At 37.5% G+C, this 25,758-nt stretch overlaps 1 protein-coding gene across 3 annotated transcripts in view; it reads right to left on the bottom strand.

Annotated features, from left to right (window-relative positions):
• Nucleotides 1–25,758, bottom strand: part of NCKAP1 (NCK associated protein 1) — a 74,454-nt gene that overhangs the window by 47,951 nt on the left and 745 nt on the right. The window contains exons 1-4 of one of the 3 annotated variants that reach the window (XM_044445110.1): nt 16,654–16,764; nt 11,443–11,489; nt 2,018–2,104; nt 1,664–1,720 (exon numbers count right to left, since the gene is read on the bottom strand). In XM_044445110.1, the coding sequence (XP_044301045.1) occupies nt 1,664–1,720; nt 2,018–2,104; nt 11,443–11,445 (147 nt within the window). In that variant the 5' untranslated portion in view covers nt 11,446–11,489; nt 16,654–16,764. Of the gene's footprint in view, nt 1–1,663; nt 1,721–2,017; nt 2,111–11,442; nt 11,490–16,653; nt 16,765–25,758 lie in introns of those variants that run through there. The other 2 variants (XM_044445108.1, XM_044445109.1) reach the window with 2 other exon arrangements.

Here is a 25,758-nt window from a genome sequence, read left to right as displayed (position 1 = left end):
AGGACGACTTACAATATTTAAAAAGACAATTAAAACAACATTTTCAATAAATAATAAAACAGAACAAAACAATAAATCACAAAACAAACAGAATGACTTAATTTAAAAACTATTAAATTTTAAAATACTGTTTAAATAAAAAGGTTTTGGCCTGGCACCGAAAAGAGTATAAACTTGGTGCCAGGCGTACTTCTCTGGGGAGTACATTCCAGAGTCTGGGCGCCACAGCAGTGAAGGCCCTACTCCAAGTTGCTGGCCTTTTTACCTCTCTTAGAGAGGTTCCCGGAGTAGGGCTTCTCCCATAGATCTTAAGGAGCATGAGGGCATATAAGGAAGGAGATCAGGTATCCTGGTCCCAAGCTGTTTAGGGCTTTATAGGTCAAATTACTCATTCATCCAATATTTAATCCTTCAAATATTTTATGCATTTGAAGCATGCTATGCAAGTTAAAATCTATTAGCATATTTTAAAAGTATAGAAGCATACAGTATTATGTTTTAAAGCATCTTTTATAGATTCTCAGGTTAGCACCATAATCTTATGCAGGCTTATTCAGACATAATCCTATGAAATTCAATGAAACTTGTTTCCAGGTAAGTCCAGGATTGCAGCTCAAATGGTCTTTTCATATATTTTGATATAGTAGCTTAAGGGTTGATATCTAAACACTAGGCCTTATCTTTTAATTACAATTAATTTTTTGTGAATGAGGTACAGGATCATTTGATCTTTTCCAACTTTTGCTACAATTAGAAAATAGACTGCTACAATTGCTATCAATTTATGAAGCCCTAAACCAGCCTTCCCAAATCTAGGTCCCTCCAGATGTTTCACCTCCAACTTTCTGTTTCACCTACAGTCAGTTTCTGCCAGTTAAATATCTAGTGAGAGTGGTAAGTTAAGAGAGAGGTCAGGTTAGGAAAAGATTTCCTAAACTGGTGTAGGTTCTGGGTAATTTTTGGGTCACTTACTTCCACATGAATTTCCCCATTAATTAAGTTAATCAGAAACCTTCTCCAGATTCCACTTCTGCCAGAAGTAGAGAGGGTAGGTCCCTCTTGCAGTTGGTGCCCTGTGGATCTCTCTCCTGGCACTAATTCTGTTGTGTCTTGGGCAGCACATGAAAAAAAAATTCTCCCATGTCTTTTTAAAGAATTTGTTATATGTTTTTGTGTTTTGCTAAAATATTTGGAAACATATACACTGAAAACTACTTTTTATTGAAGGGCAGTCTATTAAATACATTAAAAATAAGCTAAATCATTCTAATCCACTTCGCACCTGGATAGTGACTCTGGTTAAACAGGAGATCAAATTAGTCTTAACTGCAGCAAATATTTATTTCAATAAATCTCTTAATTTTAATTAAAGCAGAATGGTAGAAGTAACACTAAGGGTAAAGCATATGATCCTGCAGCCCATTCTGAATCCATTCACAGGGATTAAGAAACAGATTAGTTTTGTTATGTTTATACTTGTTACAAAGACATTTTAAAGTGTCAATTTTATTTATGTTTTTAATCTTTTTTGTCTTAGCTGTGAAGTGGAATCCTATGTATGTTTTTTTTGGAAGTAATTCCCATAATGTCCAATCAATTAAGTAAGTGTGTATAGGATTTCAGTCTTCAACATAACTTTTTAAAAAACTTTCATAAGACTTACAATATCAAAGAAGACTTGGCAAACATCTATAGTGTTCAGCAGTTCACAGACATGGTCCTTTGAAACAAAAAAGAAATGTAAAAAATATCATAGTTTACCAGAATGCTTAATGATTTTTTCTGAATCTGAAAAAAGCAGTAACATCCCTATAGTTTTCACAAAATGACACAGACACATAACTATTTAGGTTTGAAAGTGCTTAATTTTGAAAAAGTAAGATTAAAATATTAAACTATTGGTAATACACAGTATGATCCTGCATATGCATATGATCCTGCAGCCTTTAATAGGAATACTTGATAATACCCTATTAACCCTTGAAAGAACAGCTGATCTGTAATTAAGATGTCTTACCTTAAATTCCATAACATCAACAAATGTGAAGTAATATAATGCCAGATTCTTCAGAATTTCTGATTTTTCTTTCTGCAGCTGAGCAAGCTGTTGCTGTAAATTAAACACATGCATATACACTATATAGTTCTTGGAAACAAATGCATAATTTTTAAAAAAGCCAAGAATCATATTGCAAGAAGCAGATGAATCAGGTTTTCCACATAAATATAACTATATTTCTCCAATTCCAACCCGCCCCCCTCCAATGTTTGCTTTTTTAAGCATATAGCTCAGTCATGGGACATAGTCCTTCCTTCCCTTAAGCTTAGCAGAATCTTCCTCCCTCCCTCCTGCTGATACCAACACTTACAATAGCATTGACTACATTTTCTATTTCTCTTTCCTGAACTCCCTCTCCAAGCTAAGGTCCAGCCTAGAAAGGGAGGACTAAATGAGATGGTAGGAAGCATGTCCCATTGTAAATATTCAGAAGCACACTGTAGTGCATGTGTGCCTGCCTATGAAAGCAAGTTAAAAAGGAGGAGAGAGAAACAAAGCCTCCACTGGGCCCACTGCAAACTTTCATGTTTGCAGGGAATGATTGTGCCCACATTTGGCAACTAAGCATTTCCACTAATAAGCACTGGCTACCAGCTGATTAGTATAAATTAGAACAAATTTGTTATATAGAAGCGCTAGAGAGGGAATTAGAAAATGTTAATTATTGGTCATACGAATAATTAGCCAAAGCAAAATCATTTATGAGCACAAATCAGCATGATGAAAATAAGGACAGATTTCTTGAGGTGGGAAAAGAGGTGACAGCAGAGATTACAGATTTTACTACAGAAAAACAATACGCTTTAAAAATTCAGAACTTACCAAAAAGAATATCCAGGCAAAGCCACGTTAAGCATGCAAAATAAAATGTAGATACAAACATAAAATACAGTCACGGTTCTTTAACCAGTCCCAGATAACACAATATACATTAAAACACAAGCAACAAAAGAAACAAAGATGAAAAAGAAGCAAGAGGCTAGCATGTTAGACACTGGTGAGGAAATGGAGAGAAAAAAAATGAATATAAGAATATTCAGCAAACATCAGAACAGATTTTTACTCTATATTTTTCAGAACTGTTTAACTATTATTACTACAAAACTCAGCCTAATCAGCATAAAGTGAAAATGAATGTTATTTAAAGACTAGTAAAGAGACATCTGCAGAAAGAGATCTTTCCTCAACTTTCTAGATTATTTTAAAAATCATTTCATATGCATTTAATGCGCAAAGAGGTTTCAGAACATCACATTTATGTTAACAGAAATGTGCTACATATTATATACAGATAATAGCTTTAAGGCCATATAACGAGCTTCAAGGACAATATAACATGTTTGAGATTACACCTTTCCAGCCAACAGGTTGTATTCAATATTTGTGCAACTTTAGTCTCACTCATTTCACTAAGTCTAACTTAGTGAAGAAAGTGATTTCACTAAGTTTAAGAAAGACTAACACTGGATACAACCCTATGTTAATAGGGGGAGGGGGGACTAGGACCCCAGCTTCCATAATTAGTATCACTAACATGAATGCAAAGACTCATTTCATCCATACAGAGCTACACTCATCTTTGAATACATAAAATTGAAGGCTGCATTTTATCCTAGTTTAACCCCTCTCCTTCCTTTTGTGCTTCTTCTGGTCAGTGTAGTCATACATTTCTTCTTTAAATAAATGCATGCATCTTATATTGAAATCAAAGAGCAACTGGAACACCTCCAGTACAAAATAAGTTGAAGTATAATTGACTTTGCTAACCATGCTGAACTGATGACATTTAATTGTTTTATAAAAATTAGTTAAAAACTGTCTGCTGACTGCAGGGCTTCCCTCACTTTTTTGACACCATAACATGCTCAAAATATTCTAGATATTCAAGGGGCAAGTGTCAGTCATGGTATGTTGAGAATACTGTACCCCTGAACCTTAAGGAGCCTAAGTAAAGTTGGTTTTGTACAGATCCATAATCTAGGCACACAAAGTCCTATACAAATTCTTTGCTGTTTTACAGTCACTTTCTTCCTGAAGTACCTAAGCAAAAACTCTCTCAACATTCTCTTTCATACGTGAACCTGCACACATTCAAACAAACAGTACATTGTAGAAAAGTGCAAATAAGAACAGAAACATTCAACAAACAGATCTGTCTGTTGGGCATATTAGGTCAGACTACATAATCCACATTAGTGTGCACACATTTTCAGCTAGACTCATGCCTATCAGACCTTCCCTTCTCTTTGGATCATCATTTCTGACTTGAATTAAGCCAGAATTCTCCTTTACATCCAAACCAGGGAACTCAGACAAGGTCAGGGTGATAAGAGCTCCATTTAAAAAGTGCTTGAAGTAGCCCATGGCTAGTTTGGAGTAGTGTTTAAGAGTGTGGGACTGAGATCAGGAGATCTGGGTTCTAGTCTCCACTCAGCTATGGAGCAACTGGCTAACTTTGGGGGTGGCAAGTCACAGATTCTGAGCCCAACCTTGTCGTGAGGATAAGATTGAAAGAAGGAAGGAAATTATGTAAACTGCCTTGAGTTCCTTTGAAAGGAAAAAGGCAGGATAAAAATATAATAAATAAAAATAATACATGGGGTTATGAAACCTGCAACAATAGTCTGGACTCAGCCTTCCTATCTCAAAGTAACAGTGTCATTTCTTGTACTGATTCACTAGAAATGAAGAAATGTTCACTTTACCCATTTCAAAATGATATTGAGAACCCAGGTTTAAAATCCTATACTTTTTTTTTTACATATTTTCGTGGAGTAAATAATCCTACAGCTCCCAGACATCACTTGTGGTGGCCATAGGAAAGTCTGGATTCTCAGCTCTGAGGACAGAGACAACACTCTAACCTCAGAGCTGAGAATTAGAGCTCTGATCCCCCTTCCCTGCCTCTTTGCAGATGGTACAAAAAGAAAGGTGTAGGTTATACTCCTGGACCAGAAAGTAACCTCAGGGAGGGGTATTTTGGGGGCAGGGAGGGAAGAACGCCGGAGTGGCCAGGATATAAGGTATCCTGAAGACAGGGGGTCTTCTCCCCCTGTCCCAAGAGATAGCCTTACTAAGTCAAAAGCAGCAATGTTGCAGAATGGGAGGAGTAGAAAGGTGGAAATTGCCTCAATTGTTCCTCTGCTCTGGTTGGATGAGTGTTAGCCTCATGGGAGGCTCATACGCAATAACAATGCTCCCTTGAAGAAAAAAGGAACAGCAAAATTAATTGGGCAAGAGTTAATGAACCTGTACCATGCTGTCATAGGAATATTATAAGATAGTCATATTATACCATACAAAGCAATGCTTTGTACAAAAGATCCCTTCACAATATCTGAGAATTGGCCATTATTTGGTAAACAAGTCTTAACTGTTTATTTTAGCAAGGCTATCAAACTGACCAATCTTGTACAAGTGATTAAAGGTACAATCTCATGCATGTGTAGAATAAGTCCCCCAATTCCCAGCATTCCCAGAATAGCTGGAATTCCCCACCCCCATCTAAACAAGCATAGAATCATGCCTTAAATGAATTACAATTTAAGCAATATTGCTATCTTTCCTGACCAATATTGCCAACTGCTATCAGTCATTACATACTCTAACACCACTTAATATAGGAAATACAATTCTGTGAAACTAGCTTATCTGAGCTTAGATTATCTTTCTGTTTTGATTGATAACATTGGTGGGAATGAAAGCCCCCTTTTCCCCAGCTTTGCACAAGTATGGCTAGACATAAGCACTCCTGCTCCTACATTTAGAGGCAAATATGCTGCCTTTCCACAATTCCTACTGCCACCCCTCATTAAGCCACATGCTCTAGCTTCTATCAGCTGTAGCAGGATAAACAAGGTTTCATGTGTACAGTGGAGGGGACGGAGCAAGTTGTCTCTGGAACTTACAATGTATTGGTTTATATTGCTTAAAGTGAATGGACAAATGGGCCACCCAAGTGAACCAGTACAGAGAGCAGCTCTACAGGGAGCAGAACAACTATGAGCCCAAGCCAAGGGTCAGCAACCTGCGGCTCCAGAGCCGCCAGGGCTCTTGAATCCCTCTGCTGCGGCTCTGTCGTTCAAAATACGCGTCACAGCTGCCGAACTGCGACCCGCACCGGCACGGTCGCCAATTTGCAACACGCGCTGGCACGGCCGCCGATCTGCGACCCGCGTCGATTTACCTAGCTTTTTCCCCTAGTAGGCCAACCATGAATAAATCAAAGAAAAGTTTCTGAAGAAAACTGAATATTTAATGGTATGTGGGTAGATTCATTTGCTTTTACTGCTGACTAACTTATGGGGTTTGCTGTTTAATGCATGCAGCCCTTTAGCACTGACTTTGACTCTGCAGGAAGCTGTTCTCCTATTCAAAATATATGAAAGGAGTCCTACTAGTTTATAATGTAAGATTAAAAATAACAGTTTTTAGTGACTGAACAAGAGCTGCAGCTAAATCATAATGAAGATATAGATCTACTTCCTTGTTTTATGAAGATTCTTATAATAATTCCAGCAACATTATTACACTGGGAGAGGGATGTTTGTTCGATATTTCATCAGACTATTATTTATGTTTGTTGTATTGCAGAAACGGTACTTACTGTATGAAAGTATCAGTTAGTCCTTTTTTTATTCAGGTTTACAGTTGACTGCACCCTCCAGTCCACGTGATAAAAGGATGAGGGCACACAGAAGGAGAGGGCATTTTTGGTTTGCTGCAGGTGGATAATTTAAGTTCAACTTTGTATTTCATAAATACAAGGAGGACTCAAATAGACATTGAGTATTTTCTTTGAAAGTAACCTTCAACCCAGAGTCTTTTTTTTCGGAGTTCAAAATGTTTTTGTTGCATGCAGAAATAAAAAACTGTTTTTTCTGTAGCATTCATAAATGCAACACATTATAGTTTTTTTTTTTATAGATAGCATATAGGTGAAAAATGATATATGCAGTGCTATCTTCATATTAGATGTCAAAAGGGTTTTATGGGTCCCGGTGTTTTCTTTTCTGTGGGAAATGGGTCCAAATGGCTCTTTGAGTGTTAAAGGTTGCCGACCCCTGGCCTAGGTGAACCAGGGAAAAATCTCAGTTAATAAGCATTTGTTTCTTTTTCTTTCAATCAATTTTTTCCTGCCCTTGGTTTTCCCACTGATTTGTAATAATAGTTGTTTTCTTACAAGTCACAAAGCACATACTACTGTTCTCACATATACAACCATGTCCAACTGTCTTCACACTTTTGGTCTTTAGGATGGTAAATTTACAGCATCAAAGATGATGCCTACTGTCAGAATTCTTTGCAAGTGAACTAGAATGCTACAGTGTTTTCCTGGTAAAAGCTGGAATAAGTAAGCAACAGTCCCAAGTGGGAGGAATGACTAGACCTCACTCACTCACTGAAAGAAGTATTGCCAATCTTCAACTTATTCTCTTTTCAATTTGGTTCTTTAAAGTTCTTTCCTTCTGGTCACATTCCATGCATCAAGTATGGAAACGCCACAGCCTGATTGCCTTAACTCAAATGTATGCCAAGGTCTGGTAAATCTATTTACACAAGAACGCAGAATGCTAAGAATGCTCAGTTCCTCCCCTGCATCATGCAAGTGTACCTTTAGTTAAGTTGAAGCTGGTAAAGGACTGAATAGGGCCCACCATAAGCCAAATGAGGTTTAACTACCTTACTATACTTTTACTAAAAAGTAAGATAGCTAGAGAAACCTCTTTAATTTAATGGATATGTGTCCCAAATTAAAAGCAAGGAAGATAGCTTTCAAGTAACTTACCCAAGCATCAATGGTGGATTCGTTAATTATTACAATAAAAGGCTTTTTCTCTGAATTATGTGAATGTTTGATACTTTGTTCTTAGTGTTGGTAATTAAAATGAATTCTTATAGACACTATGATGAGTTTTGGTCAATCAATATGATGAACCACCTAGAGAATTTTGGCTGTGGAGCAGTACAGAAATGTAATTAATAATAGTATTAATAATAAATAATTTCCAGAGATTATAAAATATTCCCTTGCATGCCGTTGAAGCAGATCTGCAAATGTAGCAAGCTGCATTCAAGATTATTGAATATGGGATAATTGAAGACTATATACTAGACTATAACTTTGATATTCCATATATTTGAAAACACTGTTATCTGCTGATAGTATTTGAGGAGGTGCAGAAGGATGCCTCAAAGACTATGTTTAGCCTGAGGCTCTGAATACCTCTCCAGCCCTAAAAGCAAACACGACCATTACATGAAAAAGAGGTGGTTGGATCATGTGTACAAATAAGGTTTTATGCATGCAGTTCTTAGTTCTAGTTTTGTACACTATAGCAAATATGCTGCCTTCTTTTGGAGTGTAGCAACAGAAATGGCAGCACACTTTCTACTAACACTGGATCTGAAGATGTAGACAAGAGTTAGACGGGCAGTGGGAATGCAATCCCGTCCACTCTTCAACTCCAAAGTTGGATGGAAGACTGATATTGGCTGGCTCCTGCACCCATCCTGGGCCTGGAACTGTTTGTGCATGCAACCAACGAATTACAAACTCCTGACTACCCTTCACAGTGCCAAGCAGAGGTATGTGTGTGCATGTGTGGGGGACTAGGGATTGTCACAGACCTTGTCAGAGATACCGGATGAGGATAGTGACAAAGGAAAGGACATGATCATGGTGACCATTACTTCTGGCTTTTCTATACAGGGTAACTAAAACATTTGGACCAGTTTACTCAGATGGCAGAGTGTGGTATGTGAGCCTGGTGCTCCTTTCTGTACCCTGCTGCATGCATAAATTACAAATCAGCTGGCTCACAGAGTGCTCCTTAGAATAAGATAGGTTACAAGTGTCCAGGAGCCAACAGTAACAACAAGTCCCTTGAAACTGCTGTAAGGCACAATCAGTATCTGTAAACAGTATCTGAGAAGGACTAGAAAAGAACTCTCTTTTGAGGAGCAAAGCTGTTGCTATATAAATTTAATAATAAAATAATTAGCATAATTCCCCCAGTTAATATTATAACTTTAATGTGTTCATCATTTTTTACTAATTTGCAGCCAATGTTTGATGGCTATTTCTCTGTTTAAATGTGAATCCTATCAAAAAATCTACTGGGCTAATACAAATCCAGTGCGCATTTAACTATCTTAGAAAACCAGTTCACATGTTATAGCCACAGTAGTGTATTTAATCCATTATTTCTAGGGTCATAATGCTGCCTCCACATTCTATAAACAACCTCCAGTAGGAGGTTGTGAGCATGATGCGTTAAACTGGACTGCTGAGTCGTTAAAAGGTTAAACTACAGTGTAGTTAATCCATGGTCTGTTTTGGGGCATGCTGATCATGCTCATTACCTTTTTGTACCTTTTCTTTACAAAAGTGGTAGTGGCTCATGTTTTGCATAAGTTCCAGCAGGCTATGGGTTAATTAACCTATAATTTGCTGCTATGATGGGTGAACTGTTGCAACTTCGAGAATGGAGGTGTAGATTAATTATGATAAATAAACCAATCTGGGACTACAAACAGATGTTTAAGAAAATGAGAAGGCTATTTACACAGTATATAAATATCGGTATTGTTCTGAGAGTAATGCTGCCTGAAAAACTTAAGATTGTTATTCCTAATTAAGTTCAAGTGCTTCTAACTTTCCAGTATTAAAACCTGGAACTTTAACCCTTAGGAAGACAGCAAGTCTTCCAAAATGGCTTAGTTGCATGATTAGTTTGAGGATTTTTGAAAAAAAAAAAAAAAAAAAAAAAAACCTCACATAAGCCCTATTAAACCTGTACCCAAGTTTGCTGCAGTTTAACAATAACTGCTTAAGGAGTCAGAATTTGAGAAAGGTTTTGTCCCTACAGAGCTGTTCTACAAATAGTAATGTACCCCTAAATAAAGAAATTGAAAAGAGCAGAATTAAGCTGCCATCCCAGGAATGCTATACTAGCCTTCTACAACCTGGTGTTCTCCAATTGTGTTGGACTGCAAGTACAAATGCTGTTAAAGTATTGTAACTTTCAGGAAGAAAGATGAGAAAAGCTCATTTTTAATCCATAGTGTCCTCAAATATCACCAGACAATCACAGCATTTTAAAGAATTACAATCTATATCTGGTTCACATATAATGTTAAACTAAAACTTGTTAGCCTAACTGTTGTTTGTTTCAAAGACTGAATGCATGCTAGGTAGCAAATCATGGCTGATTTTATGTCAACAAACCCTAATCTGCAACCATGATTTAAAGCTGATTTACAAATTCTGGATTGTTTTAACCATGGTTTCTGTTTGAACCAGAATAATTATTCCTGGTTTATTTCTGCGCTTCCCATGCCTCTCAGCAATCCACAGAGCTGCAAAACAAGAGCAGTTCAAAGAATTGTTTTTGCTTGCCCCCCTCTATGAATTCCTCATCCCTCTCCATTCTTCTTGGTAAAGCTCATTAAAAACTAATGCAAGCAAAATACATGCCCACAAAATCTCAAAGCCACAATACATATCCCACAGGAAAACCCAAATCCCAACAAGCATAACCCTAGAGAAAATTACATCCCTGGAACCAAAGAAAAAGGCAGAACTTGGGACATCACACTCAATATTCACACAGGCAAAATACTATTATGGCACCTGGGATACCTTATGGTCACTGGCAGAAGAGGCAAAAGGAAAACAATCTAGGATTAAGCCAAACAAGCCATTATTAAATTGCTTATTTGCAAGAATGATTCTGGCTTGTTTAAACCGTTAAACCTAGTACACTCCAGTTATCTTGGACAATATCCACAAATTTCAACCATTAGTCATGCTGCCTAGGGCATGTGCAAATTATAGTCCAAAACATCTAGGGAGCAACAGGTTGCCTACCCCAGTTTAGCATTATGTGCAAATACAACATTACTGGCTATCAGTAAGTTGGGAAGGTTCCCAAAAGGAATATAAACTTAAAGTTTATTTACCCTGTCAGCAAAGCATGTAAGATAGGTTGCAAGAGATAGACTTGATTTCTTCTGCTTTCAACAAGAATGAAATTAGTTAGGATGACAACAACGATGACTACTGCTACCACCACCACCACCACCACACATTTATATACCATCTTTTTTTCTCCAGCAAGGAACACAAGGTAGCTTACATAGTTTTCCTCCATTCCCATTTTTATTCTCACAATAAGAACACTGTGCAGTACGTTAGGCTGAGAATCTGTGACTGGCCCTCAGTCACTCAGTGAGCATCATGGCCATGTGGAGACTAGAACCCAACCCTCTAGTCCAACACTGTAGCCATAGCTTCATATTGGTTCTTCCACACCACACTACCCCTCTCCAGCATGACTATGGTTCTCTTGGTAGCACTGAGAGATGAATGTATAACCTACCATTTGCTTTAAACAGCAATAAAATGAAGTAGAGGCAGCAGATACTTCTATAGGAAAAGCACAGTAATTTAATGTCAACATTCTTGCACTAAAAATATGGAAAAACTGTTTTCAAAATCATCTCTCCCTTTCAATAGTAAATCAAGAGGAGTAATAGGAGAGACCTCCTGTAGTCCACAAAGAAAGTAAACTCTTTGCTCCAGGCCTTCCCAGCATTAACACTGCCTATATTCAGAAGTGTTCCCATGAATTAATGTACAAAAACTGAATAGAAAAATCAAGGATTGTGCTGCTAAAATCACAAAATAGCACAGTTCAGAATGGGGAATAATGCAAGCTTTAAGGTAGTTAATTTTTCTCATGATTTTATATTAAGAAAAGTTCCCCTTTTCATACAGAGAATAGTAACAGTGTTGACATTTGACCATGGCCCCATAGGCAGTTTCCTTATTAGCAATAGTATACCATACCACCAATCTTTTCCCCCCGACATCCAGGACTAGACACTATGTTTTCAACAACTTATTCCACTGGTAAAAGAAACAAGCTGCTCAACCAATCTTTTAACACATGTTACAGTCAAGTTAAGCACCTCTCAGTCCCACTAATATTTATGTTTAAATAGTATACATATGCTTAAATCTGTTACTTAAACCAATGAAACTTCATGATGCTCAATGTTGGTTCAATGATATATGCACATAAGACATAATATTTGTTAACATTTATTCAGCTGTCCCTTTTGATAAACAGTCAAGCATTATGAAGATATCACTACTGTCTGCAAATAAAAAGCACCACACAGTTCTTCATTATCTCAGACTAAGAATTTTGTTTACATTCCCTATTATAGTTTTATTTTATGCTAAGTATGAAAGTATGAAAGAAGTATGAAAAAATAACCTTTTCCCATTTGCTAGAAAATATGGCAGGATCCCAGTATATACTGTCTCAGTTTCATGTAACTGCAGTTGACTGTTGGCCCTTTAGGGAACTAGGCATTCTGTTTGGGGATGCCAAATTCTTTGCCTTGGTAAAACCCAGCTTCACTCATGTGTTTTGTTTCTCAGTGGGCAAAATGACTCTAGAAACATCTACAGTTTTCCCCTACAGATATTTGTGGATTTTCCACTTTTGCAAGGGTCCTGCACCCCTAACCTCTGCAAATGCAGTGTCTGCTGTTAACCACAGTTTCAGAGACACTCATGGGGGGTGGGGGAGTTAGAACCTGCCCCTGTAGATATGGGTGTCCTGCTGTTTTTCAATTCTCATACTCACAACATCTGCTACCTATCATGGATGTCCATCTTAATCCACTAGGAGTTTTAATTAATTTGCAGTCAACAATGAAAGAAAAATTTTGAATGAAGAAATAAGAAAAAAGAAATACTATCTTCCCAATTACTACACTGGCAAATTATAGACAGTATGAGGCACACCAATGAAGAGCTGGCAGCTGTTAGCACATCCCAACATGAATAGAAACTCTCATTTACAAAATGGGGCAGGTTAGCAAAGCTCACAGAAGTAAACTTGGTTTTCCAGCCCAGATGCAGAAATGACCGTTTCCACTCATTTCAAGGGCTCCTTTACAGAGCACTATCTGCTGTTCAGTTAGTAGGTTCTAAAGGTGACCCTCTTGGATACTGCCCCTTATCAGCTAAGACAGTTCTATTGCCAGGGATAACTGAACTCCAGAAAAAATTGTTTGTCATTGATACATCTTTTTTTCCTGGTGAAGCCATTAATGGAAAAAAGAGAATAATGTCCTCTACAAATAAGCTTTTAAAGTACCAAAATGGGCTTTACATTTTGGAGAGATCCAGAACAAAACCATCTGGTTATCACTGGCTACTACAAATAGAATATTGTCGGAAGCAGCATGTGCACAGCTTTGGGGGCCCTGAAGCTGCTTGAAAAACTGGTCTGGGATTCTTAATTACAGATGTACTCTAGATTCTGAAATTCTCTTATGGGAGTTCTGTACCTCCCAACTGAGCTTAACAGGGAGGCAAGGGAGAAAGAAAATAATGTATTGTGATATCATGAAGAGGAATCCCCAGTGCCTTTCCACTGTCACCTTCTCATTGGAATTTCTGAAGAGAAGGCACACCCATCTGACTTCATAGCAAAGTTATGGACAATCTGGAGTAAGGGTAAGAAATGGGTTAAACCTACTGGGCAAAGGAAAGAATGCTCTATAACCATTTCTTAAAGGACACAATATATTAATTTAAGAAATCCATGTTGTTACTGTAATAATTAATAATTATTAGTAATTAAATTAATAATATTTAATAAACCAATTGTTGGGTTTATTCTAAAATATAACTAGTAGAGGGCAGTCCAGACAATAGTGTGACCTCATGCTAAAAATCAAGAAAGCAAAATGAAAATAAAGCCACAAAGCTAACCCTCTATCCCAGTTCCAAACTTTCAACACCAATTCTTTGAGGGAAGGAGTTGCTTCCAACTAGTTAGCATACAAAACTGTTACCCTCAGTGTGTCATATGAATATATGCCCTGAATGCAAACTGATGACTTAGAGGATTCTTGGGATGAATATTGGAGGATTCTGAGGAACATCATTAAACAAACACAACTTCTCTAACACAGCCCCCAAATAAGCTTCAAATAATAACAAGAAAGCATAATTAGTTCTGTGCTGAAGGTAAAGACTACAATCCTATGCTGTCTGCCCTTGATGCAGGGGAGCCTCTGAACGTGGAGGTTTACATGAATCCAAAGCAGGAATGCATGGATGCAGCAACTTCCACTGCCCCATGCCCTGTAATTCATCAAGGCAGCTATTTTTGACCATCTGGATGAAGTACCAAAGAGGGCAAAAAAAAAAAAAAAAAAAAAGGAGTCTGGTGCACCACTTGGCCATGGTATCTTCCAGCAGACCCAGTCTCCTATCCTCCCCATCTACCCATAGCATGCCCCTTTAGTCTTCTTCAAGGTCTCTTTGCAAATTCAGAGATCCAGCAACACAGTTCTTTCCATGCCAGCTGGGAGGTAGGCAGAGTAGGAATTCTATATTCACAGTTCCTCAGACATGGGACTCTGTACAATATCAGGGGGCCATGGGAATGTGCCTAATTTAAGATTATTTAATTATTACCAGATACAAAGGATATTTTCTTTAGATTTTCAATCGCTTGTGTTTTTGTTACTAAGTATTAATATGTAAAGCCAGATGGGCATTATTTATACCAATACATCACGACTGAAGACAAAATAGAAATTTGATTTCCAAAAGATGTTTATATTGTTTCTTTTGAAACTGAATTAGCAACTTAGATCCAAAAAGCTATAAGCTGAAAAGGCAGGAGTGGGGAGCATTACAAAGATTCCATTAACTTTTGTACATGACTTCTCAAAGTTTAGCAGTATAATATATTGGTAGTTTATTTTATAGCATGGTAAATAAGGAAAATGCAAGCTACAGCATAAAACCTGTAGTGGACCTAAAATATTGTCAAAAAGAGCTTTTGCAGTTTTGCACAAAATTAAAGAACTTCTCTGGAACTGGACTTACTGGGTTTTTTAAAACACAATATTCTTTTACTTGGCTTTTCATGAGAGAACACTTCTCTATGCTAGCAGAACAGTGTTTTCAGATCTAAGCCATTCTGTTTGAAGGTACAAGTGCTACATATCCAGATGTAGATTCGCAAAACTTCATAACTTTCCAGTACTGGACATTTCCAGTACTGGGGCTGGATCTAGACTTACTGTCTTACTTACATTAAATCCATTGAAATCAATGGGTCTACTCCAAGTATGATTCAGCCTTGATCCAACCTACAGCAACCAGCAAGTATCACTGAAATAAAGCACTAATGTTGCCAAACAGGAAACAGTAGAAAAAAGGAATTCACCATTACCAAAGTGTAATAGCTGTGCTGGAAAATGGAATTCTCAAGCACTCATGCAAATAGTTGCACATACAGAACAACTAATCCTGTTACCTGCCTCCCACTTTCACCTCTGAGAAGTAAAAAATGTAAGAATATCATCTTCCAAGTTTCCATTATAAATAAATAAGCAAGCTTATACAGAGTGTGTTATATCCCTAGGAAAATTCAACTAACTTTATCAATAGCTTTAGAAGACCACAAGCCCATTTCAAGGAACAAGGATCATCCATCCCTGAACGTGTAAAACCAAAACAACCTAGAATCAAGAAAGGAAATCTTGTAAGGAACCAGTGTGAGATATGTTATTCCCTTGTTTCAATCTTTCTGACGGATACTTTAGTACTCTGTTCCCATGCTAATGCCCCCAAAACAGAAACAGCTTCACTCTGAAGTATTGCCTAAATTGGAAGCCACTCCATTTAACTGTTTCTAGTAATAGGCCATCCTACTGAATGTTTTGAAAATACTCTTATTCCACCCTTCAGGACACACAATAAATGAGGGAAAGACAATTAATGTTCACTTTCTGTGACAATATCCTGTATTTTTGACTCTCAAGATAGAGAGCCCAGAGCCTTGTTCTAAAATAAGGTTGGTAATATGTCCTAGGGCACTTAATGCATGGTCTGTAGCAGAGACTAACTGATCAGTAACACTCACTCCAAGCAATGTCCTAGGCATGAACATGACTAACTTGCCTAGTTTAGCAATGAAGGAGACACAGTCCAAATGAAACCATCCTAGAAACATATTCATTTCATTAGGTTTACCGATTAACTAATGTACTATTAAGTACTGGTGCAAAAAACATATGCTAATAAAGCCCAGTCTGCCATTCTGATACAAACCATATAACTGGCAATTTGTAGTTTTCACAATAGTCTGATTTTTCCTTCAGATCTTCAAACTGATCCCTTGCAAATACTTGTACTGAAATCTTCCTGAAACACTAGCCTGCACTGTCTAGCTGCTGGAAAGTCATAGACACTAGGATGATCATACTCTAAAAGGTACGAGGAATATGATCCATTTCTAAGAATTCTGAAGTATAACAACATTTAACCCAGGAAACTTTTCTCATCATTTCTCATCAACAGAGAAAGCTGCAGCTTCTGTTTCTTCTGGCATATGATCAGCCTGCCCCTGAGTTTCAACCAGTGGAAAGACCAGGACTGTGTCCCCTCTTGTCCTCCCAAATGGGGCCCACACCAGATGCTAAAGCAGAACTGCCTAAGACAATGGTTATTTAGTAGATCGATATGCTTAAAGATCTGCTTTATTACTTACATTGTTGTTGCGTGTTTCGACAGCTGGAAATTTTCGGACAATAAATTTGACAGCTGATTCCAGATTTTTGTCGATCAGATATGATGGTTTTGCTTTTGGGTCCCCACATGCCTAGGGAAGGAAATAAAACAAAGAAACTTAAAATATATTCTTTTCACTGAGCATATACTGTTAGCTAATCTGCAATCAGAAACTAGGAAGACCTCATTAGCTTTTCAGTGAGGTGGAAAAAAATGTGTGGGGATTGTCACAGCTGGACTATGCAATGGGGGACAGTACAGAGATGCTCTTCTACTGGAAGAAATGCATGGAAGTTTCAAAGCAGTTACTGCAAAGCATCCATGAAGGGGAAGTATAGTCTTAAAAGAAGAAACAGATACTTTACTTCTAGTTAAAAGTGTGAGGTAGATTTGTCTTTAGTTGCCATCCTGTAAACCTAACCAACTGGCAGAACACAGTACTGAGCTTTTTACATTATTAGTGTACCTTAGATTTCCTCCCCTTCAAAAATTTTGGACTTCAACTCCCACCATATCAGCCAATGAGGCCAAGTGGTCAGGAATCCTGGGAGCTGCAGTCCAAACATCTAGAGGGCCTCAACTGCCTTCTCTGAAGCAAAGAACCATGCAATTTATAGGTAATGTTGGTTTCTCTGTATTTCTCTAAGATCCTGAGCAACCAACATTTTCTTGCTTTTAAAGGTAAATCAAGCTCAAATGTCCTAAAGAGGTAGCACAACTTTTGAATCCAGAGCCACATTCAGTAAACTCTGGCCTCAAACACTAGAGCCTCACAGAGAGATATTTCCCTCAGACAGTATTTATCTGGATTTTATATCCAGGTCCATCCTTCTGCAATCTGCTGATATCAGTGCAGTGTGTGGTAGCAGGGATTAGGTTACCAATTTTATTATTACTAGCACAAACAACTGCCATGTTGAAAGAAAACAAATCCAATGCCACATGGTGAGTACATATCAGTTTGGCTCCTAAGGCAGGAACCAAACAGGGCTACTGCTTAATCATATTAGCTGTGGGACAGAAATTAAAGTGTTGGCAAGTCTGTGCCAAAACAAGAGCTCAATTGGTTGAATCTGATCTCAGGCTAAATGCTGAACATCTCTGCATTAATTTGGGTACTCATGATTTTATCTATTCTTTCAAACATCTAAAATGAGTAACAAAACATCTGTTAAGACATACCTTTCAAGGGTGCAATCATAAGCATATTTAGACAGTAAAAGTCCTATGGGTCCCTGGCTGGGGAATGATGAAAGTTGTAGGACTTTTTTCCTGTCCAAACATGTTTAGTTTTGCTGCCTAAGACAGCTATTTCATGATTCTGTGACTAAATATCCAGCTATCTACACAATCAAGTTGCGATCCCGGACAGAGACAATGATAGTTTTCTATAAGTGTAGTGTACTAACCTATACTAAAGACAAGCTTGGACAGAGAACAGAGCAAAGATATGCAACTGAACTTTGTCAGATATGATCAACACATTCACTGTTATCTACTTAAAAGAACATTGTGCAGCAATTGTTTTTGTACTAATTATTTCTTCTTTGATACAAAATTCTCATTTAATAGAGAATCTGTGTTTCATGCAAACTATAACATGCTATGCATTTTACACAACATAGTGAAAAGCCAAGATGGCACCTTATTAACTTTTCTAGAGTTGTGTTGTGGATTATAGAGACAGAAGTCATGGAGTATGAGACTGATCTGAAAGCGGGCAGAGGGAAGGTGAAAAAGCTTTGCAAACCTTCCATACTTGTCCTTGCTGGGAAAGCATTGTAATGAAAAAAGAGAAGATTACACATAAACAAAAGTTTTGTGAATTCCCATAAGCATCATGTTCAGGAATGCAAAGTAATATTATTTCACAAAATGCTAGTATATTTTTCTACATGCACTCAGCATTCTAATAGACACTGTCTCTGTTACATATATGGTTTCCGATGTGTGTGTACAACTATTTTTGGTGCAAAATACGTTGCATCACATCAGCTCCCAAACTAACCATCCTGAGCCAAATGGGTGAGGTGGAAAGAAAGCAAGTTAGCATTAGACAGCACATGCAACTTTCAGAAGAGTAGAGCAACTATCAGTAAAATGTTACATACCTGAAATAGAAATGGTAGCCAAGAATGAACAAAGCAAGTAGTTATTATAGTAGAATTCTAATGCTAACTTTATACAATCTTCTGTAAGAACTTCACAAAATATCTATTCTAAGGCTGGATCCTTCTTAAACAGCTATCAGTATGTTTGCTTCCAATACAGATCCAATACAATTGTACTATGCTTAAATGGCCTACTCTTACAGGAGCTGTTTTAAATGTTACTCTTTGAAAACTTAAAGTAATTCTACATATATTGGCAAACTATAGAGAAAAGTAAAACAAAATATAATTTAAATGTAATTCAGTATTTCAGTTTGTTGAAAGTTTATTCCAAACTGCCACTCAATTCATTGAGCTTCATTTGCTTGGCTTCTCTAATTGAACAGTGTAAAAGGCACTATTTTAAGGTGCTGATCTGTTCTCTCTGTCCCTCCCTCCCTCCCTGCCCCTCTTCCCCTTCTCCCTGTGTCAGTGTGTGTGTGTGTGTGTGTGTGTGTGTGTGTGTGTGAGAGAGAGAGAGAGAGAGAGAGAGAGAGAGAGAGAGAGAGCGCGCGCGCGCGCGCGCACCTGCGCGCACAACAATATAACCGGTAGAATTGTTACAAAACAAAAATTTGTTACCTGGTTTACCCTGCAAGTGATCTTGGAGGTTGCTCGCTTAATTACAAAGCAGCTTCCAGAACAACATTTTTCCTTTTACTACTACATCTATCTAAGGCATGGGAAAATAATGTCTGTCTCTTGCAAAAACAGTCCACCATTCAACCATAATGTTTCATATTCTTTATACTTATAGAGGAAACTAATTTCAAATTTTAAAAGTCACAAATGAAAGTCACAAATCTGAGTTCTACGAAATAATTACTTCATTTCCAGACATTTCCTTCTAAATTCTGATAAGATATAGCAAGTGAAGCTGTAAGTCACCACAGAAAGTCTTAAACAGTAAACCAAACCAAGCTTCATGCTTGTCTTAATGATTCTCTGCTAATATTGTCTCTTCCACTTCTAGGTACTTTTTCTAACAGATCTCATTGCAAATGTAGTACATGTCAGGAATAAAACTAGTTTAAGTGCATGACAGCCAGTACAGGAAAAGCACATGGTACGGATCACAGATCATTATATTAATAAAACATGCAGAGAAAATATTCCACAACAAAAAAATCCATGGAAAGCTTGCACATCAGAGAAAAAGTTTTCAACTTTGACTTCTTTATGATAGGCTAGCTTTCCATGTGCAGGTCCCACAGAGTTGGAAACTGGATTTGCAATTTTCCTGCAAAATACACATTTTATCCCAAAGCACACAAATTATATTCATTTTACCTTAATTTATGCATTCTATATTCCTTTTGCTGCTATTTTGACCAGAGAACTTCACTGAAAAGTTCAGAGAAGTGTGATAATGGCAATGCAATCTGCATTTTGAAACCAGGAAACATGAATTGGGTTATTTTGTGTCAAAATCTACATTAAATGAAATCCCTAAGGATTAGTATTTTCAACTGGGAAAGTTCACAAAAATATTTCGATATTAAAAGAAATGAGGGAAAAGAAAACAAGATGTATACCACAATCCAGATTAAACTCTCTTTTCCTTGGGATATTTACAAATGTTGAGATGCTATAAGAAAAGTGGAACTTATTCTCAGCTCATCTACTATTTGGCTGCATTTAATGCTAATATTTGGAATGACTGAGGACATGAAAATACTATGATACTATGTCAAGGATATGCAAACATGTTATTTTTCCAATTACATTTATTGGGAAGTATCAATGACTTCAAAGAACATCAATAGATTCAGAAGCCGCACTGAAGTAAAATAAAAATGATCAAGATTAGCCACTGAACTGTGAGCTATGAAGAAAACATAAGTAACTATAGTATATGCTTATGGCCATATTGTGATTCAGTCCAATTCATGTTGGACTATAGGAGTTCTGTGGGGAATAAGTGTTTTTGGGCAAATAAGTATTTCTACTGCAAAAATTAAGTCTCTTTTCAGTCTCAGAAGGGTTCATAAAGCAATTCACAATTTAAAGATTAACTATAACAGTGTAACAAACAGATTGAAAACATTAAAAACTATCTTAAGGATTAATGGCCTTTTGATACTCTGATAGGCTTGTTTGCATGACACGAGAGCTCACTGTGCGTAATTTAACTAACAGATAGAATTGAGCATATACAGCCGCCATGTTGTTTCATGCAAACCTAGCATGCATAGTTAAGAAAAGGTTAAACAACCCTAACATGACCACTGCCTGTTATGTGAGGATTGCTCAACCATAATTATCAGGATTACATAACACAGCAGCAACCAAGCAGGAACTGCACATATCACCTGGTGCTCTTGGGTATCACAGCTCTTTGGGAATTAAATAACCCGCAACAACCCACTGTGTTGTCCAAACCTAGCCTATGATTTATTAATACAGCAGGTGATATCAGTTTCTAAAACACAAACTTGCAAATAGCTGCCACTTGCATAGCTGCTTGTGAAAAACAAACTTCAAACAGGCAGGTGTGCTGAAATTTACAGCACAGTGGGCTATTCTGCAGAACATACTAGTCTTCTTGCAAACAGGAAGTATTCTCTTTTCAGTTACTAGCTCCCATTAATTTGAGCAATTATAAAAAGGTGACAGCCAGGCAACAATGCCCATGAGCACTCAGAAATGCTACTGTAAGTAAGAGGAAAATTATGAGCTTCTACCACCCTTTCAGCCTGTCAATGTACTGGATGCAACCAACATGTATAAGCAGACAGCCTAGTAAAAGTGTGTAGGATAGTAGTTACTTAGATTTCCAAGGGAGTTTAAACATTTGCTTTGGAAAGAGGAATACAGAGTGGTATACAGAGATTTATTCTTATTTGCTTAACCTCACAGCAACAACAAAAAACAAACAGTTCTCCTTGCACAATAACCACAAGCCAAAGAAACACACATCTAGCTCCCCGTCTCTACTTGAGCTTCTACCTTGCTTCTGCTAAGTAAAGAAGCACACTCAATTCACTTTCAAAATAAATTTGTCAGAAAAGAGTTTCCTGCTGTTGAAAAAAAGATAGTCACAATCTTTAGCATGATACATTCATCCTACCACCACACCTAAAAAGAGCTCTTGGCAGATTGATGCCAGTAACATAAAATAGTGAAAAAGGTCTATAGTTTAAAATAGGATGACAATGGCTGCAATATATCAACAAACAGTAGCCAGAAACTTATTCCATTCCATTCAAAATGCTATCAATAAATCCTGTGTCTTAGTAGCACTGGATGCACTCACACAACACAATAATCCATTCTGTGAATGAACTATGCAGCATGGGCTTTTTGAGGAACCACTCATGATGTGCCCAACAGATGATCAGATGCACCAAGGGTTTTCCCTACTCCTTCTCCCTTGGTTTTCCTATAAGTAATCCAAGCATCTGCATGGGATAACCCATATTTGTTTCTTCTCTCTACTTCTCTCTGATTTTTTCCGGGATAACTGCAGCTTCTCTCTCTTTCTTTTTTAGGGAAATTGCTTTTTGCAATGTCTTAAGTGAGGCCCCTTCCAACATGCTCAAGCAGCACCTGGGAAGGTGCTAGAAGATCTTTGCTTGCACAAGAAGGTAGCAACTATATCAAGTGTTTCACAAGATTCTCTTAGACTTTTTGCTTGGAACTGCTAATTCTCAGTATCCTCCACTTTCTCTGCCATTTCCTGAGACTCTAGATACTCCAAATACCAATCTCAAATAAATGCAGCTGGCTACCTTCTCACCTTTAAGCTGGCTCACATCAGTTCCTAAAGTGGATTACTCAAGTCACCAGAAAGCAAAGAATTTTGTCTCCTGGAAGGAGTCTGCAATTAAACTACTTCATGAAACCAAACAGGCTCAGTAATTGCAGACTACATGGAGAAGTGTACCACCTTGAAGAAGCAACAATCACAAGTTGTAAGGCTTTTGCCCTTTACTTATTTAAAAAAGAACTACTCCTATCAATATCCATATTTGGGACCAAAATGCCCAATACCTGGAGCTATACAAAGAAAGAATATCCTCACAGAAACCAACATGCACAGATGAAATTCTACCTGCGGCCTACATTCCAATTTAAAGTACCTTACAATAGTTACCATTTCACATTTTGACAGACCTACAGATATTGCACAAGATGTTTGTTGCAAAGTCGCACCATTGGGCCAGCTATTAACACTGATGAACTGTTATTTCCTCTTTTTGAAATATTTCAACCAATTCAGCTAACCACAATACCACATATTGCCTGGCAATACTATCTTGTTAATTTAAAGAACTTACCAGAAACCCCACCCACCACATATACACACTCATAGGAAGTGGAAATATGTATTTTATTTCTGCAGGAAATGTAGGAATGTACTGTGCAGGAAGCAAAATCAGTACTCTGAAAACTGCCAGTCTCCTCTGAATTTCAGACATTTTCCTGTTTCAAGAGCATAAGAAACGGCAGACTGCACTATTCACAATTCCATGAATGCCTTCCTTTCTGCTAAATCTACCAGAGTACATCAGCAAGACCCACTGAAAGCCATTGCTTTAAACAGCGGTCCTCCGGTTACCATAGTGATGAATGCTGCATAAAATTTTAGATACAAAATTTAGATCAGCAGTAACTCTAAAATCTATTTCCAAACTAACAGAAAATGAACTGTGTCAAACCCAGCTGTCTATGTTGTCTATTATTTCTTATTCAACATTTCATGAACCATTTGCACCTGCAATTCTGATAGAATTTATAAAGAAATTAATAAACAAATATAAATGGAAATGGAAATGAAAATGAAAATAGGGAATATTCAATGTCATGCTTTTATGGTTGGCTGGGGAGGGAGGTTAAGTCATGTACCCCTATCTTTTCCACAAAAAAAATCAGAAATGTTTACAAAAACTAATTTAAGAATGCCCAAATTCAGTGAGCACACAAGTGATTTACTACATACATTTGCAAGCATAGAGTGCAAAAAGCTGTTCTGACAAGTTAGGCTGATTTTTGGATGTATACTACCTTTCATACACAGAAGCAATTTTATAAATAAGCTTATGAGATTTATTAACCCACCTGACCTAAAATTATGTAGCCATTTGAAGCATATTGATAGACTTTTCAAAAAAGGTTTTATTTCATCTCCTGGAGGCAATTCTTATTCACTATAGGTAATCTACCAAGTTGCTATTAAAAAGCCTAGCACAGAAGCATTTCCAAACTAACCAAGTATCATTAGCACAAACTTTTACACTGTGGCCTCTTCAACCTTCCCTAAATTAAACACACTTAATACCATGTTATACCCTGTTGATCTGGAATGGGCTGGCTTCACGTTAAGAAATAATTTGTGTCTTAAGCAATACATGCTTAAGAATACACACATGCTGAAGAACACAAGGACCTCGATCCTGTACCCAATTTCCTCAGACTAAGCACTACTGAATTCAATTCTTAGTACACAAGAAGCTGTCCTATACCAAGTCAATAGGATCATTATGGCCAATATTAACTAACAGTGGATTTCTAGGGTTTCAGGCAGGAGCTTTGCCTGTCCTACCTGGAAATGTGCAAGATTCAACCTGAAAATTTCTGGATGCAAAGCACGTGCTATACCACTAAACTGTTGCCTGAGTGCAAGCAGTTATGTATAAGGTTGTGACTGGATGGATGTCACTAGTCCAGCACTGTTAACAACAATCCAGCAGGCAATAGGTGATCTTCCAGAAACTGGTTAACTACCCAGTAGCAGATCATAATCGCTATCTTCTTTCTGCTCTGCTTTTGAAGACCTGAAATCTTTTACCTAAGCCAGTTTGTGCCTTATGTAGCAGGAAAAATCAAAGACTCTGACCATGCCACCATTTATAGAGCTGATACTTGCAATGTGAAGGAAGCTAAGACTGCATTTCTCACTAGTAAAAAAAAATACAACCAGGACTGCAATCGAACACACATTCCCATTAAAATCAATAGAACTTAACTTTCAGGTAAATATACTTTACAATCAGAATACATGTTTGACAGGCTTAAAAAATACTTTTTACAAGCCAGTACCTTAACTACAGTTAAAACACAGAGATAATTATAAATACATACTTTAAATGGGTTGAAAAGTATAGCTGTAGTGAATGAAATCATAAGCAGAGAAAACCTCCCAGATTTCTTTTTTTCCCAATTTAGTCTCAGTATTTTGCAGCTGAAATCCCACAAAACACTGCTTACTTGCTGGAATCATAGTGCAGAGCAGAGAACAACACTGATTTTTGTAATACATTAGTATTATTGGTTTGTGGTCATCTGTCACCATGTGCTCCTCAGCTACTATTTGAAGCATAACCTGTCAAGAATCCCTTTTACTTTCTTTTGTGTAATAGTAAGTGAAACACTCAAATGGAAGAGCTGCTATTTAAGTGTTCAGCACAAATGTTCTTTCAGTGAACCTACCATCTTTCCCAATAACATTTTCATGCACAAGATACAGGATAAACAGCAATGGTATACCCCCCTCATTATGTTGGGGGGGGGGGGAGTAGAATTAGAGAAGGCTATTTTTTCCTCCCTCTCTGTCTCTCTCTCTCTCTCTCCCCTAGCTGCATGACTCACAAGGGAAATGAATTAGAAAAGTGCAGGCTCCATATACCCAATAGGGGATCTTCCATATATATGAAGACATATTTAATTACATATTAAATATGGAATGTAGCTACCTTCCACAGAATCCCTCCCCTTTTTGGGGGGAAAGGAGGTTCTCCCTCACTACAGCCTCCGTCCCCCTCCCTTTTCCATGGGGGGACCAGATGGATAAAACCAGATGGTGCATCCGGCCCATTCCATATTAGCAACCCCCCTTCTCTTCCTCTCACTGAGAAAAGGAAATGGGAATTTAAAAAAAAAATACAATACGGGCTGGTTTTCCTTTACAGCCTGGACCTCCGCCCCAGAGCAAA

The sequence above is a fragment of the Varanus komodoensis genome, unplaced genomic scaffold (assembly GCF_004798865.1).
Source record: "Varanus komodoensis strain SLA01 unplaced genomic scaffold, ASM479886v1 scaffold47, whole genome shotgun sequence".
NCBI classification, from domain to species: Eukaryota; Metazoa; Chordata; class Lepidosauria; order Squamata; family Varanidae; genus Varanus; species Varanus komodoensis.
The sequence above is the reverse complement of the archived record's forward strand: the minus strand, read 5'-3'. Positions and strand labels throughout refer to the sequence as shown.